At 42.5% G+C, this 27,990-nt stretch overlaps 1 protein-coding gene across 2 annotated transcripts; it reads right to left on the bottom strand.

Moving 5' to 3' along the window:
• On the bottom strand, positions 1–27,982 carry LOC106611706 (diacylglycerol kinase theta). 2 transcript variants are annotated; one of them, XM_045723939.2, is made up of 23 exons: positions 27,024–27,982; positions 25,334–25,413; positions 25,018–25,117; positions 18,767–18,852; positions 17,538–17,663; positions 17,304–17,457; positions 12,519–12,593; positions 8,772–8,866; positions 7,683–7,897; positions 7,413–7,503; positions 7,157–7,211; positions 6,946–7,007; positions 6,628–6,778; positions 6,401–6,439; positions 5,723–5,838; positions 5,439–5,590; positions 4,956–5,104; positions 4,646–4,824; positions 4,404–4,504; positions 3,979–4,125; positions 3,655–3,766; positions 3,316–3,468; positions 1–3,178 (listed from the first exon to the last, which is right to left on the bottom strand). In XM_045723939.2, exons 1-23 carry the CDS (start codon positions 27,244–27,246, stop codon positions 3,077–3,079), a joined length of 2,763 nt encoding a protein of 920 aa, XP_045579895.1. In that variant the 5' UTR covers positions 27,247–27,982; the 3' UTR covers positions 1–3,076. The 2 variants fall into 2 exon arrangements, with proteins under 2 accessions (XP_045579895.1, XP_014067670.2); XM_014212195.3 differs by having other exon boundaries at positions 8,766–8,866; positions 27,024–27,980.
• Between the last annotated feature and the right edge of the window lie 8 nt (positions 27,983–27,990).

Below are 27,990 nucleotides of genomic sequence, written 5' to 3'. Positions count from 1 at the left end.
TACATAAGATGTCCCGTTTATTGATTTTATTTTAACTGGACACAATTGTTACACAGTATCTTTTCATATATCTTTAGTTATTTTCACATATATCTTTAGATTTAGTTTTTTAAACATCAGAGTAACCAAACTTAACACCTAAAAGCATCTGTAAAACAATACATTTAGTGCAATTTACAGTTCAAACTAAAAACAGCTTTTGTCTGCAAAAATATACATATTTATTCATTTAGCTTTTAACTCCCATTGAGACTTGGTAAAAGCGTAAAATACCTTCTATTACGGCAAATCAAATAAAAACACAGAATTGACAACATAAGTCATCTATAGGCACATTAGCTCAAAATGGTCTAAAAATGCCTAGATGAAGATATTCAATCACTGCACCAGCAGGAGTGGACCACACATGTTAAACACTTTGACACACAGGTAATACCACCAAGGTTCTAGAAGCACTTGAATGAGGCACCACGTGGAGTTTAGGTCTAATGACACCACAGAACGACACTTTGGCCTGAAGTTTCATCGCACAGCAACAGGCACAAATGATGCAGAAGCTGTAAACTTACTACGGTATACACATAAGCGACATTCAACACAAAACAGTACCTTGGGCATTGACGCAATGCTGTTATGGAGTTTTCAGTGCGGCAACATTGAGGAGAAATAAAAAATGTATTAAAATAATGGCACTTTTTAGGGCAAACACAAAAATGTTATGATTGATAGCCATCAAACTGTGTGCTGATGCATTTGCCAGCAATCAGTCATCACTTCTTCCATGTCTTTTCAAGTCATCCCTTGGTGTGGACATTCTTCCGTCTTATGAGAGGGGTGAAAGGGGCATTCCTATTGGAGCATTATCTTTGGAGTGGATTGCTTTTGGTGATGGAGTTATTGTGTGACTAAACCATCACAGCAATGGTTGTAAAAGACTGTCTATCCCAATGAGCACTGCAAAACAGAGATGACCACTGACACCAAAGACAGATACCAAAGACACTTATTGATCTAAAACCAATCCTTGTCTTCACATACTGTATACACAGAAACACTTTATGCCTCTAAATGGAATAAACATGGACAATCTCATATTACAGCTAAACAGCACTATGTTTACTCCCATTTTTCTTTTACACAGGATGTTGACTGTATATGCACTTCACAACACAATAGCTGTGTCCCCTCAGTCTAAAATGGGTTCATGTCCTTGTCATAAGTCTCTATGGTATATGGCAAGGAAAGGAAGGGGACACAAGGAAAGGAAGCCATTACGAGGATTGGAACAAGGTCAATGAGGAACCACAGGTGAAATCACCACAGTTGGTGTGTCTAATGGGACCCAACTGTCTAGGACCCTATTCATTCAAGCCCAGTTAGCTGTCAATGCACCTTGGAAATACTGTGCTTTCACAAATACTTTCACACTGCTTTAAAGGACTACAGATTCTGACTCACCCACAACACCAGCTTACCAGCTTTGATTGAATAGGGCCCGAAGCTGCTAGTGGAGTGAAAGATTCAAACGCTTTGCTACACACTAGCACCAAGTCACAAAAGTGAGTCAACTTAGAATCAATCAAATACTGTTCCGGCGACATCACGTGCTGGAGTATAAAAAATGAGATCCTCCTTCAAATGAAGGAGTCATTTCATGACTGCATTTCTTGTAAATTTTACATCACCAGGAATGCGGACTAAGTGCTGACAACAAGAGAACAAGCACTCAGGCGTACCATCTCTACTATGGATGAAACATGACCTCCAGGCCAAGCAAATGACTGGAGAAATCCAACAGAAGTCTCTCTAGTTTATAATGTAGATTTAGGGTTGGCTGGTGGTCTCCTCCCTGCATTCATTCCATCAGCTACAAAAAATGAGCAGCAACAGAGATATGTAGGACAACGAATGGAGTGCAACATTCATGATTCCATTCAAACCCAATGATACTTATGTTTGGAATACATTTGTGAGGCATTAAGTGAAGGTGAGTACTTGTTCTGCAGCGAGGGTGACTGCTACAGAGACAGGTTATAAACAATAGGAGGAACTTGGCTATAGACTTGAGTATGCACTAACTGAATGTTAAGATGGGAGTGTGTTTGTCTGTGCGGATGTACATATTTCTGAGGCTACTGTCGTAAGTCTCCACTTGGAATATCGATTTTCCTCAAAGTATTACAACTGAATGAAACATGTACGTATGAAATAACATGTAATGTCTCACATGCACTTCCTAGAATTGTTATTGAGTGGCCAGTGGGGTTTAGGCAAATAGTGAGTTTTTTTCACTCTAATATATTACACGTAAGCATTTTGACCTTGGTAAGTTGTTGTTTTACATTAATACTAGTACTTTGTAAAATCAAATACTAAACTATTTGTCAAGTACTAGACTATTTGTCAAGTAGTAAGAGACTATTTGTGAAGTAGTAGGCTATTTGTGAAGTAGTAGCCTATTTGTGAAGTAGTAGCCTATTTGTGAAGTTGTAGATCATTTGTCAAGTAGTAGACTATTTGACGTTAATCCAGCAAGCAGCTTGATGTCTGAACTTTAAAAAAGCAACAATTACACTTTATTTTACCGTCTGGTATTTACTTTGATATTACACGGTAACACAGTAATTACATGTTGTTCATAAACACCTCTCGGTTTCTTGGGGACTCATTGTAACCATCTGGTACCAAAAGCTATAGTACCAGATAATACCACGGCCAATTGTTACAATGTATTTGTCTCTGATAAAAACCAGGTCATACCAAATCTGAAGGACTGCAAAAATAAAACAAACTAACAAATCAGACAGGAAGCTAATCTGAATGATCTTAACTGGGGAAACCGAACCCAACAGCGGTGAAATGGATCAGCAGTAAGATGAGAATGAGAGGGACTGCTAAATGCTTGTGATATCTCCTCCTTTATCAATGTAACACTCCAGGAGCTGACAGTGCTAGCTACGCAAACCATCTGAGAGCCTATGGGGCACACGGGCCCCTGCCACAGCTGTTTAGAGCAGCCAACAGGCCACCATGCTCACATGGTGACACCAAGGAGCAGGTGTTAGGGGGGGGGACGTCAGTGTCCCCCATCGCTGGACGAAGGGCTTTCGGATCGCCTCTCTTTCAGGCTGGCAGGCTGCTTCTTCTGTTTGTGTTTGGACTTCCTCAGCATCCGTACCTGAACACAGCATCAAGGACACGATGGCTTAACAGCGCTTGACTTTATAGATAGGCATGGGAGATTTGCAACCATGGTGAAGGACACCACAGTAAAGTTGTAACTATTTGCCCCATTTAGTAGCAAAAAACGGTTACCTTTGGGCCTGCTGCAGATATGATGATATTTCCAGGGGCCTGGATCCAGGGCTCTCCATCCACCTGCACAGGGATGGGCTTGGTCACTGTGATACGCACGTAGTTGCCCTGGGCGAGACGGATCCCAGAGCGCATGCCGCCCTGCACCTGGCCCTGGACCACACAACACAGATATATCTGTATACAAACCGCATTCGTGGTATCCTGATGTTAACGCTGTACACTGGAGAAAAGGTTCTGAAACACTGGGATCATTTTTAGCACTGATCTCTCTCTTCTCTGTGGTATCAGGACATACATGGTACTCAACAGAGTAAGGGCAGTAGGTGATGAACTCACCATGTGCACTACCCCGGTCACCCCCACCACTTCCAGCATGCCATCATCAATGCGGGGTTTCCCGTAGCGCGAGTCACCCTCTGATCCCCACAGGTCTGCCCCAGAGCCCCAGCTGAACACACACACACACACACACACGCAGTTGTAAGTACTGACTGTGTTTCAGATCGTTATGTACTTTTAGGTTTGAGTGGGTAAGGGGACCGTGTGAGGTCATTCTTCTTCATGAGCATGCATCTTGAAGTGAATGTCATGCGTCATGAGTGTCTGACTGTCAGCCGCGTGTAGAGTTTAACCCTGTGTGTTTTTGTGTGTATTTCCTACCTGGGGATGTTTAGGAAGATGAGGCCTTCTATGCTGGGCAGTTCCACGTCTTGTTTGTCCACCTGCAGTTTAAGGTCCTTGTGAAGGTTCCGCGTGTGGCTCAGCTTCTGCAGACCCGCCTTCAGGTACACACCTTTGTTATGGAACCTACATACCACAGGAGGTTGGTGGCACCTTAATTGGGGAGGATGGGCTAGTGGTAATGGCTGGGGCGGAATTAGTGGAATGGTATCAAATAAATCAAACATGGTTTCCATGTGTTTGATGCCATTCCATTCGCGCCGTCCCAGACATTATTATGAGCCGTCCTCCCCTCAGCAGCCTCCACTGCTACACACACACACACAACAAGGATAAGTCGTTTTGGGGATGTTCTCTTTTTTGAGACATTTTAAAGCAACTTCTTACTGGAGGTGGTCTCCTACCTGCTGTTGAACTTTCCTGGTTCTTCTTCACGGGCATGGTGGAAGTCCAAACTGAGCTCAGCATCGATTCCCAGGCCAAAATAATTGTTCATCTGCACTATCTGCAACAAGGGAGACCACCAGTAAATGAATGATCATGACGACCAGCACGCCCATGCATCAACTGAATAGATCTCTTGGCATTATAGTTATGATTCAAATTATAACTATTGCCATTGTTATCTGCATTCATCTGATTGTACCTTTGGTGGTTCCAGGAAGCCGTTCTCCTTGCCATCCTCTGTGACTTCCTGTGCATCCAGCAGGATGGTCCAGCGGTCCATCTGCACCTCCTCTGCCTCGTCTACAGACACAAGGATGTGGTGGGGGTCCTCTCCGCTGTAGCCCGCCCCCCAGCGCAGTATCCGCGCCAGGTCATTACCTGATGGAAGGCATTGGGGGGGAGAAGATATTGGGGGAAATAAAATCAAATAATTAAACTACTGATGTACGCTGATTAAAGCTAATCTATGCACACTACAGTGATCAGAAGAGAAGGGTGTGTCCTCTCACCTGTGCCCAGTGGGACAATACCAATGGGGGGCTCGGGACAGACCAGCTTGTGTCGGACGGCCTCCAGGACCCCCAGGACCCAGCCCACCGTCCCATCTCCCCCACACACCAAAACCCTGAAGCGGGGTACCTCTCTAAACGTGTGCAGTCTGTGGAGGATAGAAAAAAAGAATATAAAAAAGAGATAAGGTGTTTATTTCATTGGTTAGAATTATAGCCTAGTAAGCTAGTTAGATATATCTCTTACATAAATAATAATTTTTCTATTATTTTCTACAACATATATATTTAAAGTCAATCATGTGTTCGCTGGTTGGCTAATTTCTTTGTTTCCGTGTCATGGCTAACAAACAATCATAGTAGAAAGAAAACTCCTTCCAAAGACCTTGTGGAAAAAAACATTGCACAACACAGACCCCCGTCTACAAACACAACAGCTCTGATGTCACACTGCTGAATGAGGCTAACCACCATTTGTCTCACCCAGGCAACGGTCCCCCGTTGGTCATGTCAAACACTTGGTGGGGGTTGAGAAGCTTCCGGAAGCCGTAGAGAAGCTCTTGGCCCTTCAGCCCGCCGCTCTTGGGGTTGACAAACACCAGTAGGGGCGAGCCACCTTTGGGCAACTTGTTGTGCTGCAGGGGAGTTACAACAGCAGCAATGTCAATGGAGTAAAGCAAGCCAGCTTCTTTAAAAAGTTCAGGTCACGTAAATGACACATTCAATTGGGATCTGGAATTGTTTACTTCAAATTGATGCAGAATTACCATGATCTCTGGTATGACTAGGGAGGTCAGCTGCTGGTTGCTGACAGACGTGTCTTTGGCTAACATGTAGATCCTCTCAGCCTCAGAGAAGCACGATATCTGCACCACTACTGCACCTACAACTCAGACAGAAAGCAAACCTCAGGATGTGATGTTGCATAACAAGCACTGTAAATAGGACCTCTCATATAGCCCAGACTGGCACACATTCAATGTTATGATGACATTTAGTACTTTGGATGTATTGCACCAAACATTCTCCACAAATAAATGGTTTATTATAATAAAGACATCACAAGATAAATGGCTGTGGGCCATACAGCAGGCTTTATATAAATGGCCCATTTAGCTCTAGGGAAGTGGCAGCTGCAGTGGGACACTCACAGTCAGTAAGAAAGAGGCTTATGTAACACTGAATGGGGCAGGATCCTGCTGCAGTGGCCTGCGGCAACAGAGGAGCGACTTGAGCAGTGTCAAGCAGGGACACACAACCCAGAACAGACCGTCTGTTTCAGAGCCAACTAAAGCTTGTGTGTCCTGAATGGGGATGATGTGGAATGAGGGCACAGGGAGGGGGACAGGGAGGGGATTGTGGGGAGAAAAGAGTGGGATGAGATGGAGGGGGGTGGAAAAGGGAAGGTGGTGCTCCACTGGCTGTTTCCATGGCGACATACCCACCTTGGCTCCCGTAAACATGTGTGATGGTGACCAAGTGACCTAAGGAGCAGATTCACATCTAGTTAGTTAACAGTCTTAATCACATTTCAATCAACTATACTCCATTTCAAGGGAAATGTTCAGGAGGATTTCTGGGGTATAGCTGAACAACACTGAATACTGTGGGATTCCGTCCGTTTTAATTCTAGAAAAGGAGCAGCATGGTGATGCGATGTGTGTAGACTCACTCTTGATAGCTAAGTGCTCCTGTAGCAGGTCGGTATATTCCTCCTTGCTCAGTTGTACAGGCAGTCCCTCTAGCAGCAGGTTGACCTGCACAACCTGCTTCCTGCTCTCCACTATGTAGAAACGGGTCTGGTTCATCTGCCTTAGGGAGATCTGTCAGAAACAAAAATACACAGATAAACACCCCTGTTCATAAACACCTACACACACATACGGTGCATTCGGAAAGTATTCAGACCCCTTGACCTTTTCCACATTTTGTAATGTTATGCACACCCAATCACCCATAAACTTAAATGTCAGGTTGAAGTTCCTCATACCTTCCTTATCTCCTGCAGTTTGTACAGCAGCAGCTCCTGGCCTGTCAGCCCTTGTCTCTGAACTGAATGTAGAGAGAGAAAGAACACAACCCGTCAGTGAACTTTGATAAGATACAGTAATGAAGGCATATAAACAGAGTATGACACTTGCTATGTAAAAACCCAGCCTTGGTGTATAGGTCTGCCACCTCCCTGTTTCCTGTTTCCTGACCTTGCTTACTGCCCATGTAAACCTCCACAAGGCTGAAGCTTGACGGGTCTTCGTCCTGGAGAAAAGAGCATCACCAAACAAGAGTATTGAACGAGGGTTGTCATTAACAGATACGTTTATACAGTCAGAGCAATGGAGTCTCTAGTACAACCATTAATTGCAACTTCCGTGAACAATATTAGTGCCAAGGTATGTGCCAAGCTGCAGTTAAGGTGGACTGGGTGTGTTATGTTGGAGACCTGCTGGTAAGCTGTACCTGTCTTCCCAGTTGAGTGAGGACCTCCTTAATGACAGAATCCACTGTGCTGTTCTTGGAGATGGAGATGGATATGTACGCCACACCAACCCTGTAAACAGAGCCAGGCAGTAGAGATGGGAGATAGAGGTATGGTATAAGGGCAACTTTTACCATGGGAACAACTCATTAGGCATCAGCAAAGGATTTGGTCAAAAAGTAATGCACTTTTAGGGAATAGTCATTTGAGATTTGCCCAATGACTAAGTATTGTCCCGCTGCAGTACTCACTTGAGCCAGCCAGCATAAACCTTGAGGACCTCTGTGTCCTGGGGTTTGGCCCTTAGAAGCCACACCTCGGGCACATTCTCCTTAAAGATGGCCTTTTCGTCAGGGGTGCCGTTACGGTTGAGGATGTCATTGCTGTGTAGAGCCTGCTGGCCGTTGTCTTGGAGCTCGTAGTCCAGCGAGTCATCTGGGATGTAGAAGGTCCTCAACGCTGACTCCTGCAGACAGGGATTAGATCAGTGATCATCCTCCTGGAGAGACCTACTGGGAGTGCAGGCTTTGACACACCTGACCTGATTCTAATGACCAGTAGTACTTAAACACTTCGCATAGTCAGTGGTGGAAAAAGTACCCAATTGTCAGTAAAGTAAAGATACCTTAATCGAAAACAACTCAAGTAAAAGTGAAAGTCACCCATTAAAATACTACTTGAGTAAAAGTCTAAAAGTATTTGGTATATACTTAAGTATCGAAAGCAAATGTAATTGCTAAAATATACTGAAGTATCAAAAGTAAAAGTATAAATCATTTAAAATTAAGCAAACCAGACAACATCATTTTCTTGTTTTTTAAATTTATGGATAGCCAGGGGCACATTCCAACACTCAGACCTCATTAACGAACAAAGATTTAGTGAGTCCGCCAGTTAAGAGGCCGTGGGGATGACCAGGGATGTTCTCTTGATACAGGCGTGAAAAGTACATTATATTCATTTGGATTGTAGTGAAGTAAAAGTTGTCAAAATTATAAATAGTAAAGTACAGATATGAAGAAAAAAAACTACTTAAGTAATACTTTAAAGTATTTTTACTTAAGTATTTAACACTACTGCTGACCAGCTGAACATCAGGACCTTGGCAATTTGTAAGTCGCTCTGGATAAGAGCGTCTGCTAAATGACTTAAATGTAAATGTAAATGAATCAGGTTTGACAGAGCAGGGCTAAAGGCTGCATACACAGAAGATATCCAGGAAGGAGTGGTGGGAGAAAATAAATGCACTCTAAAAACAATGAATCACTTGATGCCAGAAAAAAGCAGAAATAATCCAGTGTTAATCCGGTTTTAGGGAATGGGCAGAATCTCACCACCACCTCCTCATTCTTGGTTATCCGAGGAATGGAGACCAAACGAAAGTGGCTGCGCTTGACTGCATCATCCCCATCAAACACCTTGAGAACCTGCTTCCCTGCAGTTTGTAAAAAAACACTCTTTAGACAAACGTGGGAAATTCTACATGTATGGACCTGTATAATTAGGATTAGGATAGATTACTAAGCATTAGCAAATGCTGAACATTGGGAGCGTTAGGACCCGTTAGCTCAGTGTCATGCTCCAAATAGCGCACACAGGTAAAGCAACACAAAATACAGTACCAGTCAAACGTTTGGACACACCTACTCATTCAAGGGTTTTTCTTTATTTGTACTATTTTCTACATTGTAGAATAATAGTGAAGACATTAAATACTATGAAATAACACATATGGAATCATGTAGTAAGCAAAAAAGTGTTAAACAAATCAGAATAGATTTTAGATTCTTCAAAGTAGCCAGCCTTTGCCTTGATGACAGCTTTGCACACTCTTGGCATTCTCTCAACTAGCTTCACCTGGAATGCTTTTACAACAGTCTTGAAGGAGTTCCCACATATGCTGAGCACTTGTTGGCTGCTTTTCCTTCGCTCTGCGGTCCAACTCATGCCAAACCATCTCAATTGGGTTGAGGTCGGGTGATTGTGGAGACCAGGTCATCTGATGCAGCACTCCATCACTCTCTTTCTTGGTCAAATAGCCCTTACACAGCGGTTGGAACCAAAAATCTCAAATTTGGACTCATCAGACCAAAGGACAGATTTTTACTGGTCTAATGTCCATTGCTCGTGTTTCTTGGCCCAAACAAGTCTCTTCTTATTATGTGTGTCCTTTAGTAATGGTTTCTTTGCAGCAATTCGACCATGAACGTCTGATTCACGCAGTCTCCTCTGAACAGTTGATGTTGAGATGTGTCTGCTACTTGAACTGTGTGAAGCCTTTATTTGGGCTGCAATTTCTGAGGCTGGTAACTCTAATGAACTTCTCCTCTGCAGCAGAGGTAACTCTGGGTCTTCCTTTCCTGTGGCGGTCCTCATGAGAGCCAGTTTCATCATAGCGCTTGATAGTTTTTGCGACTGCACTTGAAGAAACGTTCAAAGTTCTTGACATTTTCCGGATTGACTGAACTTCATGTCTTAAAGTAATGATGGACTGTCGTTTCTCTTTGCTTATTTGAGCTGAGCTGTTCTTGCCATAAAATAGACTTGGTCTTTTACCAAATATAGCTATCTTCTGTATACCATCCCTACCTTATCACAACACAACTGACTGGCTCAAACACATTAAGGAAAGAAATTCCACAAATTAACTTCTAACAAGGCACACCTGTTAATTGAAATGCATTCCAGGTGACTACCTCATGAAGCTGGTTGAGAGAATGCCAAGAGTGTGCAAAGATGTTATCAAGGCAAAGGGTGGCTACTTAAACAAATCTAAATATATTTTAGATTCTTCTAACAATTCTTTGCTTACTACATGTTTCCATATGTGTTATTTCATAGTTTTGATGTCTTCACTACTATTCTGCAATGTAGAAAATAGTAAAAATATAGAAAAACATTGGAATGAGTACAGTTGAAGTCGGAAGTTTACATACACTTAGGTTGGAGTCATTGAATCTTGTTTTTCAACCACTCCACAAATTTCTTGTTAACAAACTATAGTTTTGGCAAGACATATACTTTGTGCATGACACAAGTAATTTTTCCAACAATTGTTTACAGACAGATTATTTCACTTATAATTCACTGTATCACAATTCCAGTGGGTCGGAAGTACACTAAGTTTACTGTGCTTTTAAACAGCTTGGAAAAGTCCAGAAAATTATGTCATGGCTTTAGAAGCTTCTGATGGGCTAATTGACATCATTTGAGTCAATTGGAGTGGAGGTGTACCTGTGGATGCATTTCAAGGCCTACCTTCAAACTCAGTGCCTCTTTGCTTGACATCATGGGAAAATCAAAAGAAATCAGCCAAGACCTCAGAAAAGAAATTGTAGACCTCCACAAGTCTGGTTCATCCTTGGGAGCAATTTTCAAATGCCTAAAGGTACCACGTTCATCTGTACAAATAATAGTACGCAAGTATAAACACCATGGTACCACGCAGCCATCATACCGCTCAGGAAGGAGATGCGTTCTGTCTCCTAGAGATGAACGTACTTTGGTGCGAAAAGTGCAAATCAATCCCAGAACAGCAAAGGACCTTGTGAAGATGCTGGAGGAAACAGGTACAAAAGTATCTATATCCACAGTAAAACGAGTCCTATATCGACATAACCTGAAAGGCCGCTCAGCAAGGAAGAAGCCACTGCTCCAAAACCGCCATAAAAAAGCCAGACTACGGTTTGCAACTGCACATGGGGACAAAGATCGTACTTTTTGGAAAAATGTCCTCTGGTCCGATGAAACAAAAACAGAACTGTTTGGCCATAATGACCATCATTATGTTTGGAGGAAAAAGGGGGAGGCTTGCAAGCCGAAGAACACCTTCCCAACCGTGAAGCACGGCGGTGGCAGCATCATGTTGTGGGGGTGCGTTGCTGCAGGAGGGACTGGTGCATTTCACAGTATAGATGGCATCATGAGGGAGGAAAATTATGTGGCTATATTGAAGCAACATCTCAAGACATCAGTCAGGAAGTTAAAGCTTGGTCGCAAATGGGTCTTCCTGTCGCGACTCCCGCCGAAGTCGGCTCCTCTCCTTTAATTTTGTCTTGTTTTTCCGCACACCTGTTTTACATCCCCTCATCACTCTACGTGTATATTATCCTCTGTTCCCCCCCATGTCTGTGTGTGTAATTGTTCGTTACGTGTCATGTGTGATGCTTCATGCTGTTTTTTCGGCAGGTCTTGTTTGGTACCCGTGGTATTGTATGCTGTACATTATTTGTGTGACGAGTGCGCTATTCGCTTTTGCCTTTGGCGGGAGTGTCGTTACGCAGTTGCGTCCGACTGTTTTCCTTCTGCCAAATAAAGTGTGCCTGTTCACTCATCTCTGCTCTCCTGCACCCGACTTCAGTTTACCAGTTGCGCACACTCTTGACACTTCCAAATGGACAATGACCCCAAGCATACTTCCAAAGTTGTGGCAAAATGGCTTAAGGACAACAAAGTCAAGGTATTGGAGTGGCCATCACAAAGCCCTGACCTCAATCTTATAGAAAATGAGTGGGCAGAACTGAAAAAGCATGTGCGAGCAAGGAGGCCTAGAAACCTGACTCAGTTACACCAGCTCTGTCAGGAGGAATGGGCCAAAATTCACCCAACTTATTGTGGGAAGTTGTGGAAGGCTACCCGAAATGTTTGACCCAAGTTAAACAATTTAAAGGCACTGCTACCAAATACTAATTGAGTGCATGTAAACTTCTGACCCACTGGGAATGTGATGAAAAAAATAAAAGCTGAAATAAATCATTCTCTCTACTATTATTCTGACATTTCACATTATTAAAATAAAGTGGTGATCCTAACTGACCTAAGACAGGGAATTTTTACCAGGATTAAATGTCAGGAATTGTGAAAAACTGAGTTTAAATGTATTTGGCTCAGGTGTATGTAAACTTCCGACTTCAACTGTAGGTGTGTCCAAACTTTTGACTGGTACAGTAACTTCTTACAGAAACGTTAGGGACTCTCTTATATAGATGAAACATGGGAATAATTGTAAAGGTTTTGATGTGACTTCAATGATCACAGGGAAACATTACTGGCCAAATACACAATGTGACAACTTATCCTGTACCTACCTGAATCCGCTGTGGTTGCCGGCTGGCTCTCCTTTGTAGTTGCTGGAATCTGGGTGTCAACTTCATCCAAGTTATCTGATGAAGCAAAAGTCTAAGTATAGGTACGTGAAGGCAAACAATGAGGAAATAGAATGAACGTTGCATTTGTTTTCCCACATAGTTTACACACGAGTGAAACATGGAATGCCTTTTTAATTTCAAAGTCAAGCAGTTTATCGTTGCTCATCTTGCTTGACAAATGACTAGTGCATCTTGTCTGACCTAGAACAAGAGACCAATGACAAGTTGACACTTGCTAAAAGGCAGACGTCATTCCTAACAGCCGAGATGCCAAAGTAAGAATGTTTACAAAGGGACAGAAAAGTTGACTGTGTGGTATTGTCAGAGAATGAATTAGGCCTAGTTCTCACATTTTCAGAACAGAAACTCAGCCATTCAGTTACAGTGCCTTTGGAAAGTATTCAGACCCCTTGACTTTTTCACATTGTTACATTACAGCCTTATTCTAAAATGGATTAAATCGTTTTTTCTCCCCTCATCAATCTACACACAATACCCCATAATGACAAAGCAAAAACAGAAATGTTTGCAAATATACAAAGACATTTTAAAAACTGTGATCAGACCCTTTACTCAGTACTTTATTGAAGCACTTTTGGCAGAGATTACAGCCTTGATTGAGTCTTGTTGGGTATGACGCTACAAGCTTGGCACACCTGTATTTGGAGATTCTTCTCTGCAGATCCTCTCAGGTTGGATGGGGATCGTCGCTGCACAGCTATTTTCAGGTCTATCCAGAGATCGGGTTCAAGTCCGGGCTCTGGCTGGGCCTCTCAAAGACATTCAGAGACTTGTTCCAAACCCCTCCTGCGTCATCTTGGCTGTGTTCTTAGGGTCGCTATCCTGTTGGAAGGTGAACCTGCTCAGACTGTGGCTTTTATCAAGGATCTCTGTGCTTTGCTCCGTTCATCTTTCCCTTGATCCGGACTAGTCTCCCAGTCCCTGCCGCTAAAAAACATCCCCACAGCATGATGCTGCCACCACCATGCTTCACTGTAGGGATGGTGCCAGGTTTCCTCCAGATGTGATGCTTGGCATTTAGGCCAAAGAGTTCAAGCTTGGTTTTATCAGACCAGAGAATCTTGTTTCGCATGTTCTGAGTGTCTTTAGGTGCCAACCGAAAGGCTGCTGGATCGAATCCCCGAGCTGACAAGGTAAGAATCTGTCATTCTGCCCCTGAGCAAGGCAGTTAACCCACTGTTCCCCGGGCGCCGAAGACGTGGATGTCGATTTTGGCAGCCCCCCGCACCTCTCTGATTCAGAGGGGTTGGGTTAAATGCGGAAGAAGCATTTAGTTGTACAACTGACTAGGTATCCCTTTAATTAAGGAGTGGCTTCCGTCTGGCCACTCTACCATAAAGCCCTGATTGGTAGAGTGCTGCAGAGATGGTTGTCCTTCTGGAAGTTTCTCCCATCTCCACAGAGGAACTCTGGAGCTCAGTCAGAGTGACCATCGGTTTCTTGGTGACCTCTCTGACCAAAGCCCTTCTCCCTCGATTGCTCAGTTTGGCCGGGCAGCCAGCTCTTGGAAGAGTCTTGGGGATTCCAAACTTCTTCCATTTAAGAATGATGGAGATCTATGTGTTTCCTAGGGGCCTTTCAAAGCTGCAGAAATGTTTTGGTACCCTCCCCCAGGTCTGTGCCTCAACACAATCCTGTCTTGGAGCTCTACAGATAATTCCTTCGACCTCATGGCTTGGTTTTTGCTCTGACATGCACTGTCAACTGTGGGACCTTATATAGACAGGTGTGTGCCTTTCCAAATCATGTCCAATCAATTGAATATACCACAGGTGGACTCCAAGTTGTAGAAACATCTCAAGGATGATCAATGGAAACAGGATTCAATTTCAAGTCTCATAGCAAAGGGTCTGAATACTTGTGTAAATAAGGTATGTTTTTATTTTTAATGAATTTTCAAAACTTTTGAAATACCAGTTTTTGCTTTGTTATTATTGGGTATTATGTGTAGATTGATGAGGATTTTATTTATTTATTTAAGCCATTTTAGAGAAGCTGTAACGTAACAAAATGTGGAAAAAGTCAAGGGGTCTTAATACTTTCCAAATGCACTGTATATCTTATTACTTTCTTAATTGGCTTTCCAATGTGTATATTTTGTGTGTACACTGTCTATATTCGTTTGTATGGTAATGTTTGAGTGTGAAACAGTTGCTTAGAGGATGTGGCTTTGGGTATGGGGTGGGGAGGGTCAATGGATGGTGGAGACCAATGTTCCCTCAAATTTTTTCAGCACTGAGCAAATTTCAGGTCTGCTGAGCGCAAAGTTGAAGGTTGTGAAAATTCTGTGCAACTTCCAGCGCGCGTTTACTGTTATCACTGAGGCTGTACCTGCTTTAAGTTACAGTTTTAACAGTGGCCAAGTAGCCTACTGTGGCTATTTGGTCATAATGTAGGTCTACCAGAGTGGCCTACCATCAAAACAATAGAGAAAATGTAAATCTGAAGCCATTCTTGTGATTGTGACTTTGCCATTGTAATTGTTTGTAAGCTTGTGTAGTCTAAAATGAATCTATGATCGTATGCTATCCATTTGTTTTTTGTATGCTGTTTGTATGCCATTTTAATATTTGAGAATTAACCAATGATATTAGGCCATTCTTGGCCATGATTACAGACACCTGTGTGTCTTTTGACACTATAAAAACGAGTCATCCCGCAGTGTTTGTGATCATACCCTGATGAAGACAGCTTGGCTGTCGAAACGTTGGTAATTCCATTTTTGCATCTGAGCTCCTAGAGTGTGCGGCTCTCCTTTATTTTCAAGTTTTCTACTCCGCTACCCAGCACCTCGCCTTTATAGGTGTGCGTTTATTTTTCTTCTAGATCATAATGTAGGACTACCAGAGTGGCCTACCATCAAAACAATAGAGAAAATGTATCCCACAACATTTTAACATTGAAATAGCTGTTCTATCGTTCAGCCTACAGTAGCAGCCAATGTGTTGTGTTCAATGTAGGCCTACATTCCATGAGACTTTGGAAAAATACATGCAGGGCTTGACATGAACCTGTTAATCCACTTGTCCTGAACATTTTGTTGTGTGATGCAAGAAACCACTTTACAAAATAAAATAAATCATTATTCCCATACCATTATTACAGAGAATCCGACAAATGATGCTACCCTCTGCCTATTGGCTCCTTTGCTTACTCAAGCCTGTCTGTCTTAAAAATACAACACTACCCCTTTAAGACAAACAAAAATCTCTTTACCTGACTCGCTTTCAAAGATGTCTAGAAATGTACACATTTAGTGCTCTTGTAGAACTATGCAAAATGTCTTGAATAGTTTGTTTTGTTTCGGTATGTTGCATTGAAAGCTGCTAATATTGCGTTGAGTCGATCACAATTGCCACAGTAAAGGGAAACGCTGATAGTGCTAGCAGGGAAAACTCTAGAACAGTGGCCACCAACCTTTAATGAGTCAAAACGCAAGCCGAGATTGACCGCTCAGATTGTTTTTTAACATGACTTAAAAAACGTAAGCCTATGCAACATTAACCAATTAAAAACAGTACTGTAGCAATGAAGTTTGTGCAGTAAGCTATAGGCCCAATACATTATCACCACATATTGGCTTTGCCAATGCATTGTTTTTTTGAAACTGGGGGCTGATGATCACCCGATGCAGTTCTTGTATTACTTGTGAAGCACAGCTGAGTGAGCATACATTTAAATAATTAGCTTTTTATTTTACTGGGCTGATGGTGGCTGCATCTGATAGTCAGTCTCAGTGGAGGGAGAGAGCAGAAGACTGAGGGTCCTCCACTGACACTGACCAAAAAGGGACACCGAAACTCGAGTCGGACCGCATTATTTCTGCTTCATGGACAAATTCATGTTGTTGCTCTTATGAACAGAGAAAGTGAAATATTCCTCGATATTAAAAAACACCCAAGCTGCTAATAATAACAACAATGCAAGCCTATAGATACACTTTCCTACTCATTCTAAAAGTTGTGACAGTGCTGAGTAAGAACTTAAACATGAACTCACTCACACACACAGCAGCTCTTTGCTGTATTCATTGACAGTCTCTCTCTAGTCATGGTTTTAAACATTTTGAAATCTCACAGTATCAACTTTGCTGTAGCTTTTTATTTATTTATTTATTTTATTTAACTAGGCAAGCCAGTTAAGAACAAATTCTTATTTACAATGACAGCCTACTGGGGAACAGTGGATTAACTGTCTTGTTCAGGAGTAGAACGACAGATTTTTACCTTGTCAGCTCGGGGATTCTATCCAGCAACCTTTCTGTTACTGGCCCAATGCTCTAACCACTAGGCTACCTGCCGCCCCAGGTATGCCTGCTACGTTACTGCAGACACAGTAATCTGAGCCATCTGATTGGCTAGCGGTAGGCCTGTAGTGCACTTGATTTGCTCTCCAGGCCTGTCGGGAAGGCAGAGTTTGTACCTTCAGACACATGAAATGGTCCAAAATGGCAACAGTTCGCCTAACCGGCGCGCAGCGCAGCTGAATCACATGCACCTACCGCCAACAGCCTGAGACGGAAAAAATATATAAATAGGAACACAGGACTTTATCATTGTTTTTTTACAGAAATGTTTGGTGATCAACTACAAAGGCCTTGGAGATCGACCGGTCGATCGCGACGACCGGTTGGTGACCACTGCTCTACAAAGTTGAGTGAAGTTCGCAGCTTAGAGGGAACATTGGTGGAGAACACCAGCTTACCCAGTTCATTCTGGCAGCTCTCAGAGATGCGGTAGCAGTGCATCTTGCTGAAGTTCCGTGAGCATATACGCACGCAAGCGGGGTGAAGGAGCATGCTACGTAGCCGTCCTAGGCCACACTCTGGAGGCACAATGACATAACAGGCAGCGTGTGTCTGCAAAGGATGAAACAAATGCATTATTAACTATAGTTGTTCTTTAGTGGCGGTACTTTTGTTGTCGTTTTGAGGCTTACCGTCATACCACACCACTCGCACCGCATCCCCGCCAGGACGTCCGAGGAGCCACAGGTGCGTCGGCAGACCTCACAGCGTGCACCTGAGGGGATGTTTCCCTCCCGCCAGTGGTGGTGAAGCGTATCCTAGGACAAGAAGAGTGAAAAGGAGACGGAGAGAGAGGTGGTTCAAAAAGCAATAAGTGAATTAGTCACCACATTGGAATACACTCATTATCCTGCTAGATTTGCTTTAATGTAGATCTGGCTGGACCAAACATATTTGATATTGCTCAGCACAGCAGTAATTTCTCTCACATCGTTTCAGTGTGCTTGCTCATGGAAAGCTTTGTCACAAGACGATTCCTCCCCTGACCGAGGCAGGTTATCAGTGTTAAAGCTGGCCACTCTACCATAAAGGCTTGATTGGTGGAGTGCTGCAGAGATGGTGGTCCTTCTGGAAGGTTCTCCCATCTCCACAAAGGAACTCTGGAGCTCTGTCAGAATGACCATCGGGTTCTTTGTCACCTCCCTGACCAAGGCCCTTCTCCCCTGATTGCTCAGTTTGGCTGGGCGGCCAGCTCTAAGAAGAGTCTTGGTGGTTCCAAACTTCTTCCATTTAAGAATGATGGAGGCCACTGTGTTCTCTGGGAACCTTTAAAGAACTCAGAACGGGCTGTTCTGTTAACATTCTTGCGACATCAAAGGATGTTTTGTGCACCCTGATACAAACATTATATGAATGTCAGCACAACTGATCAGTTTTAGTGTTTTGGGAACCTCTTTCTTGTCATATCCCCACAATGTTCCCACAACCTAAAGACAATTTTAAACATACAAATGTATTTCTGGGAACATTCTTGCACCATCAGGCCAATGTTTTTTTTTACCTATTAGAAACATTGTAATCATCAGCACAACTGGATTGTTGTTTGTGTTTTTGGAACATATATTTTGTTATGTCCCCACAATGTTCCCACCAGACTGCTCCTACAACCTAATGAAACATTCTGGGAACATTTAAAGAATAGACAAAATGTGTTCTGGGAATGTTCTTGCAACGTCAGGTTGCAAACATTGTATAATCATCAGCAGAACTGGACTGTTTTTGTGTTATGATAACATTTGCAGCAACTTAATAAATGTTCTGGGAACTTTCAAAAGAACCAATTTTGTTTTGCTGGATTAACTTTAAATGAAAAAGGTGTGAACACAATGCACCTTTAAGACAGAAGGCGTGGAATACTTACAAAGTCCTGACTCCCATCCTGGTGGCAGAGACGACAGTCACCACAACTGAATGCAGCACATTCCGAGTGGGCATGCAGCTCACAAACTGAAACCGAAAACAGAGGTTATATTACTTTTCACTACTACTAAGTCACTACTATGACTGATGGACCAGCTCCCAGTTAGATTTCCCCCAAGGAAGTTTAAATACAGTGTGAATGTCATGTACGAAAATGTATGCACTCACTACTTACTGTAAGTTGCTCTGGATAAGAGTGTCTGCTAAATGACTAAAATGTAAAAGTACATTCCCCTACTACTGCAGTTTGATTTGAGATAACATGTTAAATATGAGGTGACAGTACAGAATGTTACCTTTTATTTTAGGGTATTTTCATAAATATCTGATTTACTGTTTAGAAATTAAAGCACTTTATATATCTTTATAGACAAATTCACTTATAGTGTATTAAAGTAATCAAAAGTTGAGTATTTAGTCCCATATTCCTAGCATGCAATGACTACATCAAGCTTGTGACTTTACAAACTCATTGGATGCATTTGCAGTTTGTTTTGGATGTATTTTGGGTTATGTTTTGCCCCATAGGAACTGAATGATGGCTGGAGTAATTTTCTTTCTAAGTGAGTAGATAAGATGTTTCTGAACACTTCTAAATCAACCCTGATATTGCCATGATTAAGAAAAATCATGAATAATGACGAGTGAGAAAGTTACAGAGGCTACAACAAAGCATGCTAACCTCTCACCATTACCAAGGATGGGGGAGATAACATTTTTGGGAGGTATATGATCTTCGCCCCTCTAACTTTCTCACTCAGGCCTTCCGAGTGGCGCAGTGGTCGTAGTGCACTGCATCATAGCGCTTGAGCTGTCACTACAGCCCCGGGTTTGATCCCAGGCTGTGTTACAGCCGGCCGTGACCGGGAGACCCATGCTGCGGCGCACAATTGGCCCAGCGCCGCTCGGGTTAGGGGAGGGTCTAGCCGGCCGGGATTTCCTCGTCTCATCACGCTCTAGCGACTCCTTTTGGCGGGCCGGGCACCTGCAAGCTGATTTCGATCGCCAGGTAGACGGTGTTTCCTCCAACACATTGATGCGGCTGGCTTCTGGGTTAAGCAAGCAGTGTGTCAAGAAGCAGTGCGGCTTGGCAGGGTCGTGTTTCAGAGGACACATGGCTCTCGACCTTCGCCTGTTGTGGAGTTGCAATGGGACAAGACTAACTACCAATTTGATATCACGAGAATTGGGGAGAAAAAAAATGGATAAATGTACAAAAATAATGGTAGCATAATTATCCATAATCATGGTAGCAGTGGCGACCCGTTATTCAGGGCAGGTGGGTTTTGAGCCCAACCGGTTCAGTTTAGTATTTTTTGTTGTTGCCTGTTTTGCATGTTATTTTGGCATTCATTGATGTCACATATCAGCTTGCAAATAATGTTTAAAAAAATTATAATAGACTTAATAAAGCTGCATACAAACATGGTCTCTTTCTTGAGTAAGGCAGCTCCAAAATGCAGGTGTTTCAGCCCAGCTCAGTGCTTTTTGTGGTGGTGGGGCAGCCAGCGAAAATACAGAGCGTAGGGGTTGGTAATCTTCTTTAGTTGCGGCGTGATTGGCTCAGTGTTCTGTCACACACGGGGACTCTACAGGTAGAGCTAGGAAGTTCAAGCCCCCTTGGGTGCTGCCATAGATTTACATTAGAAGTCGCTGTCCAAGAAGGCTTAAGGACATTGGCCACAGATAAAATGACGTCAAATCACATTATATCTACCATAGCTTTGATTGGACTGATCATGTCAACATCATACTTTCACAATCTTACCTAGCTAGCTAGACAAGCAGTCATCATCATGAATCACGTTGACAATCTACAGGCAAATCGTTTTCAATCCTCGTCATATGAAGAGAAATTATAGATAAATCGTATTGGTGGTCATTTGCCATAAATATTACACAACAAGTCGGAAATTCAACAATGAGTGGTTTGGAAGGAATCAACGGCTAACTGCAAGCATTGCAAAACAATCACTATTTTGCTTCCCCTGCCTGCTATTTGGTGGAGAGGATGTGTGGTCCAAGTCTGGGTTTTAGGATTTAAAACATCTCTCTGAAAGGGTCTCTTTTCCAAGCTTAAAATGATAAACATTCACATTGGTCATGCTGTCAGTCCAGCATGACTTATGCCGCGTTCAAAACAACTGGAAACTTGGAACTGGGAAAGCTCATACTTCATTGCTTCACTCTGAAAAAAAACAAGCTCTGACTGGGAAAACACATTTTGAACGGTCATCCAACTCTGAATTCCATGTAGGGAACTCGGACCTCTTTCTAGAGCTCCGACGTCATGATTCAACCTTGTTTTTTTTCTCCAGAGTTCTCAGTTGTCTTGAAAGCACCATAAATCCAGAGAATGCCAGACTGTGACAAAGTTGGATGACAAAGTTTGCCCACAAGAAGGACCGCCGCACCAAGTTCAAGTGAGCACAGCACAATAACGGTGAGTCCAAAAATGTCTTGTATGTTGCTGCATAAATTAAGTAATTTGCCAGGGAGATATGTACAGTCGTGGCCAAAAGTTTTGAGAATGACACAAATATTAATTTTCCCAAAGTCTGCTGCCTCAGTTTGTATGATGGCAATTTGCATATACTCCAGAATGTTATGAAGAGTGATCAGATGAATTGCAAAGTCCCTCTTTACCATGCAAATGAACTGAATCCCCCCCAAAAACATTTCCACTGCATTTCAGCCCTGCCACAAAAGGACCAGCTGACATCATGTCAGTGATTCTCTCGTTAACACAGGTGTGAGTGTTGACGAGGACAAGGCTGGAGATCACTCTGTCATGCTGATTGAGTTCGAATAACAGACTGGAAGCTTCAAAAGGAGGGTGGTGCTTGGAATCATTGTTCTTCCTCTGTCAACCATGGTTACCTTCAAGGAAACACGTGCCGTCATCATTGCTTTGCACAAAAAGGGCTTCACAGGCAAGGATATTGCTGCCAGTAAGATTGCACCTAAATCAACCATTTATCGGATCATCAAGAACTTCAAGGAGAGCGGTTCAATTGTTGTGAAGAAGGCTTCAGGGCGCCCAAGAAAGTCCAACAAGCGCCAGGACCGTCTTCTAAAGTTTATTCAGCTGCGGGATCGGGGCACCACCAGTACAGAGCTTGCTCAGGAATGGCAGCAGGCAGGTGTGAGTGCATCTGCACATACAGTGAGGCGAAGACCTTTAGAGGATGGCCTGGTGTCAGGAAGGGCAGCAAAGAAGCCACTTCTCTCCAGGAAAAACATCAGGGACAGACTTGATATTCTGCAAAAGGTACAGGGATTGGACTGCTGAGGACTAGGGTAAAGTAATTTATTCTGACGAATTCCCTTTCCGATTGTTTGGGGCATCCGTAAAAAAGCTTGTCCGGAGAAGACAAGGGGAGCGCTACCATCAGTCCTGTGTCATGCCAACAGTAAAGCATCCTGAGACCATTCACGTGTGGGGTTGCTTCTCAGCCAAGGGAGTGGGCTCACTCACAATTTGGCCTAAGAACACAGCCATGAATAAAGAATGGTACCAACACATCCTCCGAGAGCAACTTCTCCCAACCATCCAGGAACAGTTTGGTGACGAACAATGCCTTTTCCAGCATGATGGAGTACCTTGCCATGAGGCAAAAGTGATAACTAAGTGGCTCGGGGAACAAAACATCAATATTTTGGGTCCATGGCCAGGAAACTCCCCAGACCTTAATCCCATTGAGAATTTGTGGTCAATCCTCAAGAGGTGGGTGTTGTATCTGTATTTTGAAATAGGCTACCACCACTACAACAGAAGCTGTGGTGTCACTTATTGTGCATACTGTTACCAACAACAACTGACAGACTCCAAGCATTGATTGTGCAAGAATGGATGTGGCCCAGAAGTTAATGACAGCATGCCAGGGCGGATTGCAGAGGTCTTGAAAAAGAAGGGTCAACACTACAAATATTGACTCTTTGCATCAACTTCATGTAATTGTCAATTACAGCTTGCCTCTTATCCGGTCATCGTGCCCTTATGCCATAGTTTGTACATCTCAATTGTTTTATTGCTTATATAGTTCTCTCTCATTAGTATCTTATTCATCATTTTAGGCAATGTTGGAATTATTTCATTGTTTTGCTTAGTTTGTGTACCATAATTAGCTCATGTGCTTTTCTTAAAACTTCTTATGGATACGTGGGACGGTAACGTCCCACCTGGCCAACATCCGGTGAAATGGCAGAGCGCCAAATTCAAATTAAATTACTATAAATATTAAACTTTCATGAAATCAAAAGTGTAATACATCAAAATAAAGCTTAACTTGTTGTTAATCCAGCCAAGGTGACAGATTTCAAAAAGGCTTTACGGCGAAAGCAAACCATGCGATTATCTGAGGACAGCGTCCAGCACACAAATGCATAACAAATCATTTTCAACCAGGGAGTTGCGACACAAAAGTCAGAAATAGCGATATAATATATGCCTTACCTTTGAAGATCTTCTTCTGTTGGCACTCCAAAATGTCCCAGTTACATTACAAATGGTCATTTTGTTCAATAATGTCCTTCTTTATATCCATAAAAACTCAGTTTAGCTGGCGCGCTTCAGTCAATAATCCACTCGCTTTCCCTCCTTCAAAATGCATACAAAATGAATCCCAAACGTTACCAATAAACTTATCCAAACAAGTCAATCAACGTTTATAATCAAACCTTAATACGCAAATTAAACAATAAAATGTAAGACGGAGAATCGTTATTGTCTTTAACGGAGATAAACAAAAAGAACGCACTCTCTCAGCCATGCGCTTGGAAACAATACAGCCAAAATGGGAGCCACTTAGAAAAACTACAACTTCTCCCTAATTTTCCCAAAAAACAGCCTGAAACTCTTTATAAAGACTGTTGACATCTAGTGGAAGCCCTAGGAACTGCAATCGGGGACGATTTCGCCCTATTATAAAAGTACCAGTCATTGAAATCAGTGGTATGCTGAATTCTTTATTATTTTGTCCTCTGGGTTTCACGTGCCATTTCAGTTCTGTTATACTCACAGACATTATTTTAACAGTTTTAGAAACTTTAGAGTGTTTACTATCCAAATCTACCAATTATATGCATATCCTAACTTCTGGGCCTGAGTAGCAGGCAGTTTACTTTGGGCACGCTTTTCATCCAGACGTCAAAATACCGCCCACATCCCAAAGAAGTTAAGGAGGAGGGGACACTATATAATGTTCTTGGGTCTGTAACCATGTTTGCCAGTGACAGTCTCTTCCCATTCAAATATCGTTTTTTCTCAAATATCGTTTTTTCAACAAAAAGTTCAGTAATATACCCATGTAATTCCAGTTGATTTTGCGAGGGTTGTTTTGTTTGCGCAATGTGCTGTCATTGCGTCAGTATATTGTCTATAAAAGTAGATCCTCGTGATTGTATTTTCCTTCCTTTTTAGACCACATAGGCCTATTCAAATAATACAATGTTGTGTAGTGGCTTTGCTGGCATGCATCTAAAAAAACATGGTTGAATTTGCCCCACCAAGATTTACATGCTAAAATCACCACTGGGTAGCATCCACATTCATGTAGATGTGTTCACAAACATCAATTCTTACTAGCAATAAAAATGACACAATACATTATTCTCCATTCACTTCCTATTGGACTAAACAATGCGAAACACAACCAAACAAGCTGTAAATGCATTCAACCAGTTTATAGAGTTACAAGCTTGATGCAGACATTGTGTGCAAGGTACATGTGACCAAATACTAAACTTTTGACTACTTTAATACCCTATAAGTGAAATGTGTCCAAATACTTATGTCATCTTCAAATAGAGGACTAAATATATTAAGTGCTTTAATTTCTAAACTGTAAATCAGATATGTATGAAGGTGACATTCTGTACTGTCGCCTCATATGAAACATTTGATTTCAAATCCAAAATGCTGGAGTATAGAGCCATATGTAATATTTTAGCATCACTCTTTAAATACATATGGAGGGGAGTGTTATTAAAATCTACTTTGGGTGTGTACATGTGTGTTTACTGTCCAATGTAGCTTATGTACACATACGTTGAGGTTTAGCTTCCATATGCAACATCATGACCTGCACACTTCTACGAAGTAAATATGCAACACCTTGGCCGTACGTTGCAAGTACATTGTGCCATTGGTCGCATATACACTGTCTGTTGTGAAAGCTCTTGAAAACCAACCTTCACAGCGAATGGCTGTGTTTCCCTCCAGATGTTTTCGACACACACAGCAGAATCTCTTTTTCTGCCCTGCTGGACCAAAGCAATGGGCGACAGGGACCTGGAGTTCACAAATGGACAAAAAAGGAATATGCACACTTCTACGAAATAAACATTCAACACTTTGGTCATACGTTGCAAGTACATTGTGCCATTGGTCGCATATACACTGTCTGTTGTGAAAGCTCTTGAAACCATGCATAGATTGTTGGGCAAGCATACACTAACCACAATCACAAGCAGCGATAGAGCAGTTTAACTTTCTGCTGTCACTCACCCGCACCAGCGTCGGGGCCATACATGAACACGCAGTCCTCACAGTCTTCAGGCACTTCTCATGGCACATAAAGTTACATACTAGGAGTGGGAGGAGACACCAGACAACAGAGTCAGTCAACTAGTCAATTCATCCTTGGAGCATCAGTAACTAGGCTTTCCAAAGTCCCATTCATTTCTTGTAATGAGATTTTGGTGTTACACTGTCTATAAACTACCTTTGTATTGGCTAATGTCTTGTAAATGCATTAGTAATGCCTTCACCCAATAATGCATTACAATATTTTCTAAGCATTCGTAATAGTCTTTATAGATTGGCAATTCTATGGTAACCAAGTGACACTGAGGCTCAGATTTTTTACTTTAAATTGTATGCCAAACAAAAACCAATTATTGCTCAATTTAAAAAATAAAAATAAATGAGTAAATGTGTTTTTGTATAATGTTCTGTGAAAATTGTTAAAAGTGGTCCTTGTGTATATAGTTGTATGCTTTGTTTAACTTTGCAATCATTGTTGTTGTTGTTTTTAAGTGAAAATCTGATTCTCGGTGTCACCCAGATGCAAACAGTCATGATGCATTACAATAGATCTACTCTAGAAAGTGCTACTGAAACGGGTTCCTGACAAGGTTTTGGCTCGGGCCTATATGTTGAAAGGAGCAGTGGTTCGTCACAACCGGGCACACACTGCTTGAACCAGGCAATAAGCAGCCCTATAGACCTGAGATATTATGGGCTTGGGCTAGATGGCATAGTAACAAGTGTTCTAATAAGACAAGCTGTCTAACAACAAGAGTGCATGATCGCATCCACCTTCACGGAGGCGACATGCAGTCTATGCTTCACATTTGACACATTAGCAAATAGGCTGTTACAGCATTTAAGAAGGCACATGAGTCTATAATCTAGCACCACTGTAGCATTATAAACATTTCTTATGCCATGTCTAGGGTGTTTAGCTTTTTTTTGCTCTCGCGCATCCAGTCCCCTGTTGCCATGCCGACCAGTTAAAGTGTATCACGATTTGACTGCAGCTAATTGCGCAACAGAGACTTTGCATTTCCCCTCGTTCGCTCTGCCTGGTAACACTGGGTGCTGTCCATCAGTCTTATGCAATGCTGCTGTGCTGTCCCCATGCTTCAGTGTAAGGCTAGGCATTGCTTTGTTTCCTATATGTTTTTTCACATGTTCATAGGACATACATTTTCAGATGTCAACCATGATGGACATCATGGAGTAAAGGAGAGGGACTTTACTGAATTGACATTCATTGATAGCATCCTAATGCCAGTCTGTGCATGATAATGGCATTGGTCTACAGGCTGCAGTTTAACATTTTTACACACACAAATGTATTGGACACAGCGACAAGGCCTCTTTCACACACACACACACACACACACACACGTTACTACACACATACAGCTCTTCCTCTCGCCTACGACACGCACACAAACTGCCATCTGGGTGAGTACTGCTCTATGACCATGCCATACTGTACATTGCGACAATATCTAGAACCTATAAGCATTACGTCAACCAAAATGCTTCACTTTGTGAATTCAACAATTCAAGGAAAATTCCCCAATGTCAAGCACATTTTACATTTCAGTTGAGCCGTTTCAACTCAACTGGTCTGGTCAAGTGAAGAAACAAAAACAAATGTCACGTCTCATGTAAACCAACCTACCTTCACAAATGAATCCGATAAGACCCCATATGAAATCACTGCAGTTGTGGCAGAACGTTGGTTTGGTGAGAGTCACTTTCCTAAAACAATGTCCGGGTGCACTGACATGGTACCTTGAGCGAGACCCAGGGGATTGTTGTGCCTTTTTCCTCCCGGACAGGGGGCTTGCGCTTGGGCTTTCCATGATGGAATTCTCATTCTTCGTTCGAGTGCTGTTTGCCATCGTAACTGTGCACCACAAGGGTCGTGTAAAATGAACACGTAGCTAGGGTGTTTGAGTGAAAATATGTTTCCGCTGCCAAGCGGCAAAACCAGCGAGCTCCAGCTACGTTATGCCCAACCGCCGTGTCATTACACTTTGGAGCCAGTGGTGCCAGCTGCTGCTGGAGCTATAGCGGTCATGAAGTTAGCTAACAACAATAGACATGGCATTGCAAAAATAAAAAAAATAAAAACATAAGTCTTGAATGATCCAGAAAGATGGTTAATTGACAAAACACTCAGTCTTGTGGCTCGTCACCAGGAAACATGAAAAATAAGCTTACTAGCTAACTTAACGTTAGCAAAACGCTACATTTGCTCGCAAAACAAATTAAAGGCAAGCAAGAAAGCAAGTTCAAAGAAAATCTATCAAAGCAACAAGTGTCAATCTAAATAATTAGCGACTTAAATTGCTAACTAAATTGGTTGTTTTTATCCTGCTCCGTTTTTCTTTTGCAGCTTTTACACATCAGCTGCTAGCTACTTCCGCCCGCAGTTTTCATAGTTGTTGCAGCGGTTTTCATCCGCCCTCACACGGTTGGCCCTTACAGCGCCCAGACATGATGAGTGAGTGACCAGCATCAGAGAATATTCAACGCAAATGAAGGACAGCACAAACAGAAAAGTCCTTGCGGGGCTCCTGCAGCCATCTCGACCTTAACGCGCCAGCAACCCTATTGCCCTAACAACTAATTGTGCAGTTCTC

The sequence above is a fragment of the Salmo salar genome, chromosome 09 (assembly GCF_965601325.2).
Source record: "Salmo salar chromosome 09, fSalSal1, whole genome shotgun sequence".
Taxonomy (NCBI): domain Eukaryota; kingdom Metazoa; phylum Chordata; class Actinopteri; order Salmoniformes; family Salmonidae; genus Salmo; species Salmo salar.
Note: the sequence above shows the minus strand (reverse complement) of the source record. Positions and strands in the feature narration are given on the sequence as shown.

Excerpts from the sequence above, each read along its gene's own strand:
- LOC106611706 (XM_014212195.3), bottom strand. The coding sequence starts at position 27,246 with ATGGCAAACAGCACTCGAACGAAGAATGAGAATTCCATCATGGAAAGC. Across the intron at positions 8,867-12,518 it reads GGCAACCACAGCGGATTCAG|GGAAGCAGGTTCTCAAGGTG; the intron begins GTAGGTACAGGA and ends TACAAACTGCAG. Across the intron at positions 4,825-4,955 it reads TATTGTCCCACTGGGCACAG|GTAATGACCTGGCGCGGATA; the intron begins GTGAGAGGACAC and ends GCCTTCCATCAG.